General features: G+C 34.5%; 1 protein-coding gene across 1 annotated transcript in view; it reads left to right on the top strand.

The window, feature by feature from the left end:
• Positions 1-12,921, top strand: part of LOC136348504 (rho guanine nucleotide exchange factor 17-like) — a 47,295-nt gene that overhangs the window by 19,132 nt on the left and 15,242 nt on the right. The window contains exon 3 of the mRNA XM_066299394.1: positions 8,654-8,731. Coding sequence (XP_066155491.1) covers positions 8,654-8,731 — 78 coding nt within the window. The remainder of the gene's footprint in view (positions 1-8,653; positions 8,732-12,921) is intronic.

Genomic DNA, 12,921 nt, shown 5'->3' with positions numbered 1-12,921 from the left:
TCTGGACCTTATGTCAGGTCCGTAATAGGTGACTCCATTCTAAGTGCCAGAAGTTGAGAGAAATAGCGACAATTTCCGTCGAGTACTACTAGGTTTTCTGTTCTCTTATCTTCTGCAGAAATCTGACTTATCACCAAGTGTTAGCACGTCCTTCTGAACCAGCCCTCAAAATTTATATACATAGGAACCCATATGTATGAAATAATGTTTGTATCTTCTGAAATATTGAAGATAGAAGAAAAAACGTTTAAACAAAAATTTTAGGACTAATTATTTCTCATACCATGATGACCTTGAAATGTCTCATAGTCTCACGTCTGGAATGTCTAACTTTTTTCTCCAAATGGCAACCTATTATTTTTTGTGCTTTGGGAATGGGCATCTCCTTTTACCTATCACAACATGAACATGTCGGGGATTGCATTGGGAACATTTTGAAATAAAATGCAATGATGGTTGTAATGTTAAAATTAATTATTTTACATACGCGGTTTCGTTTTTGGCTGGTTATGGAAATTTACTGTAAATGCTCAAAATGTTGAAAATTACTTGCAATACGTAAATTGAGTCTTTGCATAAAACTTTGCCTTACATTTACCAGCATTTCATAACTTATTTGCTGAAATGCATTATTTATCCGATCTTTTGTTGTCAATTATTTAATTATCCTTATAGACTTTGTTCTTTACGTGGCCATATAAAAAAAATCGCAGGGGTTAACTCAGGTGATCGACCAGGCTATTCCAGTACTCCTCTGTTTCCAATCAATCTATTAGGAAATACATTATTTAAATAATTCCTCACTTCTAATCCATAGCGAGGCGGGGCCCGATATTGTTGGAACCAAACATCATTTTGATTTGGATAAGAGACTTCTGCTGCAGGAACAATATTCTGGATCAATAGATTTAAATGTCGCTCCTCTGTTGAAATCTCTGCTAAGAAAAATGGTCCAATTTTGATATTACCAAAAATGCTTGCACAAACGTTTACTTTTTGATGACGTTGCGTTGCCTGTGATTTTGTATCGTCCAGTAAGGATTCCTTCGCGACTAACATCGACAATTATGTCCATTGACTGACCCGTCCAACATAAAAGTTGCTTCATCAAATAACAAAATTTTTGAGCAAAAAATATAGGTTTTGTTGACACAAATTATTTATAGTTTCGCAAAACTGTAATCTCCTGTCAAAATCATCTTGGGAAAGTTCTTGCAACACCTGTACTTTGTACTAATGAAACTTCTCCAGTTTTAGGAGCCTACAGACTGAAGTCTGAAATACATTATAATCCCTTTTCAGTTCTCTGGTAGATACTGTTGGGTTGTCTTGAACTTCCAATAGTAATTCTAAGGCTTTGTTAGCATCAGTCGCTGATTTTGATCGACCTGTCTTAAATTCATCACAAATACTTTCTGTCTCCCTGTATTTTTCCATTACTTCGGACACACAAGATTGAATAATAGGGATTCAGTTAGGATAAACATCATTAAAAGTACACACACACTTCCTCCGGGGCTCTTTTTCTATCTCCAAAACTAACCATTACCAAGATCGACACGTTCCTTTTCGGTTAAATGTACCGTTTTGTGCCACTTTAACTCCATTTATCAATAAACATAAAGAATTTCACAATAACCAACAAAAAATGAAACCGACCGCCATAGGCGCGGATGTAAAATAATGGATACTACCATTACAACCATTATTGCATTTTATTTCAAAATGTTCCCAATGCAATCCCTAACATGTTCATGTTGTGATAGGTAAAAGGAGATGCCCATTCCCAAAGCACAAAAAATAATAGGTTGCCATTTGGAGAAAAAAGTTAGACATTCCAGACGTGAGACTATGAGACATTTCAAGGTCATCATGGTATGAGAAATAATTGGTCCTAAAACTTTTGTTTAAACGTTTTTTCTTCTATCTTCAATATTTCAGAAGATACAAACATTATTCCATACATATGAGTCACACTATATATATATATATTATATATATTGCAGCAAGGTTTTTCCCCACTTCATTCTCCATTGTTTAAAACTCTGATGATCTAATTAACATATGTAACTAAACCTCTATAATGCCGTAAATTCACCAAATGGAATAAAACCAGTTTCTAACTTTGAGTACTAAAATGAAAAAACTTCCACCCTTTGAAATGGAGCGTTAGTTAGGCAACCAAATATACAACAAGCAGTAAAGTTGAGTTAAACTCCCTCAGGATTAAATCCGGCAATTAACAAGTTTCGTTTAGTTCAAGTTAGTTTAGTCTCATATCTAGAGATATAATAGATTTTAGTTTAAACTTGTTGTTATTCAATGTAAGGATGAATGCACATTCCTACCATCAGCAGCTTCGAGTTTTGATTTGCTGTTTTGTCCAGACTTCAGAGTCTTCCCGACCTTATCATGAAGGCATGGTAGTTAGCAGGAAATTAAAATCACATTCGATGTTGTGAAATAAAATTGTAATTATTTTTGCATTAAATAGCGATATTTAGATATTTCTCGCGAACGATTTTCTTTGATTCACTTTTTGATTGTGTCCAGAAAATATACTTGAAAAATAGTTAAGATCTTACTCTGAAATAGCTTTGTATTACAAGTCACCGCTTTTATGCCAGATTAAATACCTAATCGTTTCAAAATGTTTGATCAGACTTCGGACCCAGTTACATCATTAAGGGTCTTTGGGGGTAATTACGAATCTCCACCTTTAGTGTTGCCTCAAAAGTTCCACCACCCTATAGTGTTCCATGTTTGTGAATTATTTGTTTTCTTCGTTGACAACTGAGGATGTTTTGAATGGCCGATTAATGGTACAAAGGTCTAGTGTGTTCCAATTAAAACTTGTAGTTGAGCTTTGATTTAAAGAGGAGTTGGGACGCTTAAACTATTAAGAAGCATGAAATTTAAGATGAGAAAAATGAAAAATCAAGTTTCATGTTCCAGCATTTAAATTAGATTTCTAAACGGCAAACGACCGGTAAATTGTTTTTTTACAAAGATCATCAACAAACGTTTCATTGTCGAATCATCGTTTCCCGATCGCATTTAACCCAATCAAACAAGAAACAGGCTTTCGTAATAATTTCAGTTTCCAGTAGGAACAACATATCGAGGATAACATTGTTTGGCACAAAAGGTCAAAGTGTCCCGGATTTGGCCTTTATGAATTTTTTAAGTTAAAAGCCTGGATCTATTGGAAAACAAACTCGAACTAGTTTTTCCAGTCCAGATAAATCTCTGGAAATGGCAACAGTGTGCGTCGGTGTGGAAAGCGCGTCGCGATGGCCGCCGTCGCCGGTTGTCTTCGCGGTAGTCGAATTTTCCTGCTGGTCGAGTCGAGGCGTGGCCGAATAACATCCAGGAAAAACACGCGCCACTCGACAATGTGTTCCGTGACCAGTACCCATGAACCAAAGATGTAATTCGGTACCTCTCCAGATGAGTTGCAGAAGTGATCTGACCCTCCCATTAGTGCCAATAGCTAGTCTCTTCGGTGATCTGGCTATTCCCAGCTCCAACTTGGTAACTGAAGCAACTTGTGTTTGATGTCTCGGTGTCTTTTAATCGTCTAGCTGTAGGGTCTCATGTCTCATTGGGTTAGTTTCCATCTAAGTTCGAACATTTCTAATACAACTCATCTTCATGGTTTATCGTTTGTTGCTAGGTACACTAAGGTCCGCATTTCGCATACAAGCATAACCTCAAACGTAACGTCATTCTTGTCATCAGGATGGTGAAATTCAGCAATCATACGTATGATCGACCCAGAAATGCATGATTTTGATTTAGTTTCCTCCTGTGGAATTCCTGTCTTTCCAAAATTATCCTCCAAGGGCTGTTTCGTGTTATTACTATTTTTCTATCATGCATTTTATCAGGAAAAAAATCATATTTTCGCTATTGAAAAAATACTCAATCAGCACTGTATCTGAGAAGCTGGCGTGACGTGTTCACGTTTTTATCACACTTAGATAGTGCGTTTTAACCACTTTACTAGGCCTGGAAATTGCCGAGGGGAGATTTTGCACTTTTACATGGGGAATCTTGTGTTTCCCCCTTTGTATTTTCCGATTAGAGATGCTTATGTAGTCGTATTGATGGGGGGCGCACAACAATGGTTTAGAAAGATAAAAGGGGGCGTGGCCCTTTGGGTTGTAGGCCTCAGCACAGGGTGTTGCGAACTAGATTCTCGACGAGATATAAAAATATCACACAGGATACGATGTTTCAATTATTTCTGACCTGTAAACTGATGTAGATTTCTTTCTTCCGGTGTAAATCATCCAGAAAGTGCCATGTATTATACCTTTTTGATAATTTAATATGAATTTTTGATGATTCAATAGTAGAACATAGAACGTAATGGAAAAGTTTTAAATAGTAATTTTAAGCTTTTTAATCAAACGTATTCATAAAAATCAAGAGGTGTTTAAAAAAATACTTTTCCAAATTTGATTATTATTTATTAGTGATATCGTAAATCGTCAAGCTGAGAGTGGGCAAAATTTTTAAAGCCAGGTTACGCACATACAGTGTGTTCTGGAACAAGGTGGTTATAATTAACACCGAAATCTTTGATCGAAAATCATACTACTTACTCCAAAAATCTATCGTTACCAAAATATGCAGTGTTTTTTGGTGTTACCTTGTTTCACTTAGAATATAAGAATAGTACCTCACACAGAAATAGACTGGAGAATTCGGGCTATTCTCAGACGAAACTTACTGAGAATAATATTTACCTTTTATTCACAATTTGGACGACAATCTTTCTTAACGTTTCGGTGAAAAATTTATCACCGTTCTTAGGACCTAGAGAGAAATTATTCGAAAAACGAAAAGTAACAGACTAAAATGTTTGGAATTTGAATATGTACAATCTGAAAGTTCCTCTTCTGAAGAATGAGTTTTACCTAAATTAACCTGTTTTGCTTAAAACTTTATTATCTGTGTTGGTAGTTAATGTTTGGTTTCTTTTCATCTGTCTGAGGTTGACCCCTTGTTCAAGCATGCATAAGTAACCAAGTATTATCCATACTTACTGAACAAGTGGCTACACATCAATTTTTATTAAGTAAAATATATGCACTTTCTTCGATTTTACGTTTCTTTGATAACGGTTCCTTGGTAACGATGCAAGCATCGTTCCATTTAATTCTGTACCCATTATCAAACACGTGCTGGTATTTATTCGACCTATAAAATTCCCGATTTTTAATGTAATTTCGGTGTTATTTAATTCGATTTTTTTAAGTCGAGATATTTTCAATTGCGGCCAATATAAACTTTCTCAAATTCGCTCGAAATTTTATATATCTTACCAAACTTTTGATAGATGTAACAGAAAATGGAACGATACTTACATCGTTACAAAGAAACCATTATAAAATAAGAGCAAAATGAATAAAAGTGCGTAAAGTTTACTTAATAAAAACCTACATATGTGTGGCCTCTTGTTGAGTAAGTAGCGGACGGTTGCCTATACTTTAAGCAAAGGTCAAACTTACGTACATAATAAGATATCGAATACTAAGAAATGCGACTTAAAGTAATCACCAAGAGAAATAATTATTCAACAGGTTAAATTAGGAGCAAAGAGTAAACACCAATCGCTTCCCTTACCGTCCATAAACCTTTTGAAATAACGACATGACCCAAAAGCTGTCATTCATGTTATTTTTCACACACGTTATATATCTACTATCCATATACCTTAGTTTTGTTATTTTTTCATTTTTCTGATATTTTTTAGTTATTTATTTTAAGTTAATTTTAACTGAAAATGCTGCAGAATTCGCCCCAACAAGCCTTACATATGTATAAAGTATTATTTCCAAACAAACTAATAGAAAAATGAACAATCAACCTCAAACGTATAGAACAAATGTATGTGCAGGACGTTTCAGGGTCAGGGGCGGATCTACTAGTATCCTTTCATGCAAAGCAAATTCATATAGGCCTGCATACAATACTCAATGTACAGTACATCATTGGCATATCACAATGTTATTAACAGGCTTTCTCTCGTTCATTTTACTCTTCTTTCAGTTGTTATTGCATTTAATATGATTAAAAGCTAAACTTGCCACGTTATAGCGGACCTTCGCTGCACTCGCATTGGGCACTGCATTGATTTGTCTACAACATAATTCCCATGTTAAGATTGATCAGCTGTGAATATCTGTCAGAATCACTAACGTACTCCATTTTCAAAGCGTGTGCGAATATTGTGCAATATACTAACAATTCATGACGCTATGAAAAGTAAGCAGCAAGAAATAAAGACTTTTTCGCCATCTTAACCCGTATTAATATGACTCTCACCTTTTTCGTAAAAAAATTTATAATTATTATATTTTAATAATCATAAATGGCATTGGTGTATATCGTTTTTCAAAGCTTATAAGATTTTTTAAAACCCCTCTCGGTACGCTCCTGATTTCATTCTGGTTGCTAATGCTTACTTGAAAATTGTTTTTTTGTACGCCCCTATTTTATTAGCATCAAATGCACGTTTTTCAGCTTGCAGAAGACCCTTATAAGGAATCCGCTAAAGTACATCCACCATGACTACGTATTTAGTGTACTTAAATAACAAATTTTTATTAAAAATTGCTCGAAATTTAAATTTTATGTCGCGTTCAAGGAATAGATATGTATGTTCTAAAGGGTAAGGGGGTGTTAATTAATTTGTAATGCAATTTTTATTTTTTATTTATTCTAAGGGATTTGAGACGCTTCAATTTGAAGCAAAAATGATTACAGACTTTAAAATAGAAATTCCGGCAATATACAGGGACATCCTTAAAAACACGTGTAATTCAAATTCTAATGGACTATAATGAAACTTCAATTTGACGCCTGATACCAATGAAGACCTCAAAATGATCAAATTTAGGAAATGTAAAAATCATTACGCAGCCAGATTTTTAAAATGGCACGGAATTGGAGCATTTTAAATTGACGCACTGAGTTTTAGAGTTTTTCCAGAAATCCTGGAACGTTATTTGGAGACTTCAGTTTAGAGCTAAACACTTTTCAGTACCTTATAATATCAAAGCTTAAACCTGTACGAATTGCGTACGTAATAAAATAGAAAGAAACCGAAATATCCCGACCGTCGTGGGACGCCACTGGAAACTGTAAAATTTTTTAAAAATTCTAGAAATTGCAAAATCTTGAAATCGGAGAATCTTGTTAAGGTACAACAATTTTCCTATTTTTTTCTTCTGTTTGATTTGTTGACTAGTTCTTACCTGAAGAAAATTAATTATAATGTATGCGCCGCTGCTTTTACTGGCTTCAAATGCACGTTATTCAAATTACAGGAAACTTTTACACAGCTAAATATATCATTGACGTTTGAATATTCATGCAAACTAGTGGCGCATTTGGTTTCTAGGAGTATTCACAAATTTACGACAATGGGATGATAAATACACAATATAAAGCTAAAATTTTGTGCGTATACTACTTTTAAGAATAGATACCACTAACGATGCATAATGGGCTCTCCAAAGATTACAGAGTTGTAATTTCTCGATGGTGACTATCCTCTCTATTAGTGTGATTTTTTTATCACCCTTTTTGGCGAAGCTTGACCAATGGAGAGCATTTCTTGCCGTCTCATATTGTTCCTATGTCGCTGTTCACCGTTTATAACATATTGGCAAAAATTTCTGAAAAAACACCTAACTTGCCCGTAAGGCGTGTACATGCTACATATTTTACCATTTATGGGAGAAGTGGGCACCCTATAAATACAAACGTATATAATTTAATAACGCCGAAATAAACAATTAATAATGAATTAATTATTAACAATTAATTAACAACAAGGGGTGTCATGTTTATGGTTTTCCGTAAATTTCTGCAAGTTTTCTCAATCGATAAAGAAATAAAAATTAAATACATCTAAAATTTGGAGAAAGGCAAAATATTCGCCTTATGAATCCAACCCTCGATCTGTGGAATTTAGGCCATCCTGTATCCCAAAAACTACTTTATGGAACACAACTTTTCCCGTTTTAACAACCCGGTATGCTAATATTAATAAAATGTATCTCATACTTGCTAGGATTGTGGTTTTAACAAAAGAGAAAAATGCAAAATTTCAAGTCTGAAAAGCGGAATCTTTCAAACCCATTACGTGAAAAACAGAAAATCAGCATCGAAGTATTTTATGATTTTTCCATGATTAACACATATGCTTGGTTTCCTATGACGTATTGATTAGAGATCAAACTTGGCCCAACTGAGATATATTTTAATATTTATAGAACATACATTTTCTGTTGCAACGGTGATGAAATATTCCTTATGGTTGACCAGCTCAACTGAAGCAGTTTGATATGGCAACTCATTTTCCTCAACAAAAACACCCTCGGACCGTCGAATAAAGATAACCGAAGGTTTGATCAGAAAAACAGGGAATTTTTTAAACCCGTAAATACTGAATTATTTAAACTGAAAATTAACATTTCAACTTATAAAATTAAGAACACAGAGAAGGCGGAAGTTTCGAGTTTTCTTAATCATGTTTTTAAAACTTGGAAAGACCTACTAAAACAAGATTTGTGCCATGTCCGGTTTTTCAGTACTTATATTTTATTACTTTTTTTACTTGAATAATTGTTTTCAGGACACGAGAACGCATGTGCTCATAGAGCTATTCGACAATGAACGGATCTACGTAGAATCATTAGAAATTATCATTTTGGTAAGTAACTATTTTATCGACCGAGATAAACCTTTTTATAGTCCAACGAGCTGATTTCGAACAATGGAAAAATATATAGTCCCTCATTTGTACTTATAAAATATGCTGGATCCATAATCTTTGAACTGGTAATCGAAAGTCAAATTATTAAAATCTTTTAAACATCACATCGATTCTGAGAGCTGCTGTGGAAAAATATTTACAAAGCGCGGCAGTTTCAAAAGATTTCCTTTAAATTCGGCGATTTCTTTATTTTATCGCTCTTTAGCCCTTGTTTGCTTTCGGCTTTTTTAATTTTTCACCCTTTCTAAAATTCAACTCCCTGCGGCGTTTGTTTACTTACTTCCACTTTCCCTAAAGGCTTTGAATACTTCGTTATTGGGAAATTCCTTCCATTTATCTTTTATTTTTAATATCATTCTTTTTACCATAACTGCATTAATTCGGTATACCTAGTGCATCGTAAACTAAACCTATACATAGGGGACAAAAGTTCCGCAAACATTCATTAAAAATTAAAGGAAATATTTTCGTGGAAGTGTTGTAACACGTCAAATATTGTTACAGTTATGCATTTGTTGATGTAATAGACTTGTATACAGGGTCACCCATCTAGTATATACAGTGACTCAAAAAAGTATCCGTACAGCCGGGAAAAAATTGTGTAAACCGTAACTTTTGACTGATTTTGTTCAAATTTTGTATAATGAAAATTCAAACCGAAACTCGATTTGCGTAATTGAGCAACTTTTGAAAATTGAACTTTTAGAGTGCTTTCCAGCGTTTAAAAAAAACTCCGTTTTGAAAACTTCTTGTGCGGTGAAAACTTTTCAATGTGGTTTTAACATTCTTGTAGAGGGGATTTTTCTTCATATATCCTGAAAATTTGATCAAAATCGAACAACAAATAAGGGAGTTGCAGCCTTTCAAAAACGCCAAAGAGTGACGATTTTCGCGCAAAATGACAAAACTTTGACATTTTTTACGACTTTAAAAAGCTGCAACTCCCTTATTTGCGATTAAATTTTGATCAAATTTTCAGGATATATGAAGAAAAATCCCCTCTACAAGAATGTTAAAACCACATTGAAAAGTTTTCACCGCACAAGAAGTTCTCAAAACGGAGTTTTTTTTAAACGCTGGAAAGCACTCTAAAAGTTCAATTTTCAAAAGTTGCTCAATTACGCAAATCGAGTTTCGGTTTGAATTTTCATTATACAAAATTTGAACAAAATCAGTCAAAAGTTACGGTTTACAGAATTTTTTTCCGGCAGTACGGATACTTTTTTGAGTGACTGTACATGCACCTCCTTATTTTTTTCTTACGAAACCTCATGTATATTGTGACGTTTTTGAGTTCTTTGAGAAATTCTGAACATATTTCATATGACGGACCCATGACTAAATTCAACCCTTTCGAAAAAAAAAATTAAATTATCGATAGAACTATGAATACTTAAACAATAATAATATCAGCTTCGATAATCTAATGTATAAGTGTTCGAACTGTACCCGACCCAACCCAAACCCGAACCAACGTGATGGGGGGCAATCCGTAACTCAAATTCCTCAAGAATTTTCTTGTCATTTAAGGGGGTATTTGTTAAGCTTTTGAGTAATTTTGTTTTTGGGCTTTCCTATGTTGTTGCGCTGATTTAAGTACATCCTATGTCTCAAATAACCCCATAAAACGTCTATAGGGGTGAAATCGGGCGATCTGGCAGGCCTCTTTAATTGCAATATTGCGCAAATATTGAATTTAAACATGGGTATGTTACATGAAATCAGTTCAAAATTTCTCAAAGAACTCAAGAACGTCATAATATACATGGGGTTTCATAAAAAAGAAAAGAAAATGCATTTATCTCCTACGTGGGTGCTATGCGTCTGCTATATGCCTAGTATACGTCTGTTACGTCAAAAAATGCACAACTGGAACGATGTTGACGAGTTCCAGTATTTCCATTAAAAAAAATTCCTTCAGTTTTAACGAATTTATGCTCTGCTTTTGGTCCTTTATGTATAAATGTGTCAACTGAATCCTACAGAGTGGAGAACAGGAGGGAGACACTTCTTTTATTAACAAAACTGCTAATTTTGGAAGTTTCACTGCCTGCAGCCGGGTTTATTGCATTGTTTCCCATTCCAGCTTAAATTTAAATCCTTTCAAATTAAAAGGACAATTAGGACCTTGGGGACACCGTAGCACTGATTTCAACGTATCGATGGATAAGTAGAAGATATTAAATGTTTATTGTGCTTGTTCCAACAAAGAAATAAAAATCCCTTCGTCTGCGACATGCGCAAAATGCATCTGATGATATCATATCTGATGGTCCGGAATTCGACAATCAAACACTTTAATAATACTGGATTCTTCTTTCGAGTGGTGGGCTCGATGATCTATTAAATTTGAATATTCTCTATCTGGCTAGTCCGAAATGGTTCTGCTTCCCAAGAATATTGATCATTATGTCAATACTTCAGGAACAATCAAAGGTTTCAAGTCAAAATCACGAACGTGGCAAAATTTGATTCATCATTACTGTGTTCCATTGCAAAGCCCTTAAAATGTTTTTTATGCATCAGTTCATTATTGTCCTTTGGCTGTGTCGCCATGTCCATTTCACTTTCAGCGTCATTAATATTTAGTTTCCTCGTTCGATTATTTTCGTCCAGTATTGGTGTTCAACAGTGTAGTTTTATTGTAGAGCGTACTACTATACATCATAAAATTCACGAGAGCATTCCACCATACGCGAGTGAATTTGGTCATTAGGTTAGGTATCCGAATCAGGATCCAGAACATCTGTTTGAAGCAGTGTCACAGAACGAGAATATATTTTTCGTTTTTCCTGAGAAAACCCTTTAGGTTAGCTGCTCAAATTGGTATATTATATATGCCCACCCCCTTTGGCATTATCGAGCCATCGGCAATGGCTCTTTTCATATATGATTGTAGTCCTGATAGTTATTTCATAGAGGCGGTTTGGCTTTTTCCTTTTCTGAGATTTGCCGGACGAATAATTCTTAACAATTTGCATTTAATTTTATGTAAGAAAAATTACTGAATTGTCGATTTATTATAGCACAAACGAAAATAATTTTCTCGATTATGAAGCATGCTAATATTCTCTTGAAATTAAACGAGCCGAGAGAAAATCTTTCATATTTCGAAGAAAAGATTTTCCATGCCGAAAATGAGATTATTTACACAAAATATTGGCGATTTGCTGCTGCGAAACGAAATGATCGAGTTTCATGGTTGTTCACCTTTTACAGGCTCCTTCATTAAAATTAACTGGCATTGGGGTAAATTCTGGCAAAATCCGCTGAAATTAAACTTGTTTGGTTCTTAAATCGCATCTATTTTGAAATCATTTGAAACTGTTAAAGATGTAATTTTCATGAAGATCCTCAGGATTATCCTGGCCGCATAGCTTCCACTACGTTCTTCATCTGCTGTATGTAGAGTTGCCTAGTTTTAGATTTTAATTATTCAAAAATTTACCAGGTCCGTATATCACCGGTAATCACCTTCATGAATTCGTTCGTAGCGCGTTTGAATATAGGTTATAAACCATCTGTAAAATTCTAATAAAGATCATTAAATCAAGTGAGTGATATTTCGTGTAAGGATGACCTTTTCTCATTGTGACCTTTGAATAGCATTATTATTTGTTGGAACCACTATTGCGACCGCCACGAACAATGGGTCCATTTTCGAAAGAGCCGTAACTATTACATTCCAAAAGTCCATATTTTAGAAATGAGTTAAAAATCTCATCGTTTAAAATTTCAAAATTTTTAAAAAATCTGTTCATGAAGGGCTGCAAATCTGTACCTATGTAGCTATGAAAATTTTGGAGGCAGTGGAACATGCGAATTTGATTCAATGCGAGTTCCTTGTCTATATTTACGTGTATCCGTAGATTATGGAAAGTTGCCGAGGTTTCAGTTTTTCCTCCAGATACTTCCTTATATTAAATGAGACATTTTCTCATTTATTAGTTCCGTGCAATTTGCATGTGTAGCACACCATCCAATTCTTACTTCATCAGGCGCCTCGAATTGGCCAATGAATGGTCAGAAATTCGGGTTTTTAGGTCTCAGGATCCCTTTTAAGTCTTCATGTCGCATCATGCCGATAAATTTAAATTAGCACTTTTAGTTTTTTATTTTTTATATCC

This window comes from Euwallacea fornicatus, chromosome 33, assembly GCF_040115645.1.
Source record: "Euwallacea fornicatus isolate EFF26 chromosome 33, ASM4011564v1, whole genome shotgun sequence".
Lineage (NCBI taxonomy): Eukaryota > Metazoa > Arthropoda > Insecta > Coleoptera > Curculionidae > Euwallacea > Euwallacea fornicatus.
The sequence above is the reverse complement of the archived record's forward strand: the minus strand, read 5'-3'. Positions and strand labels throughout refer to the sequence as shown.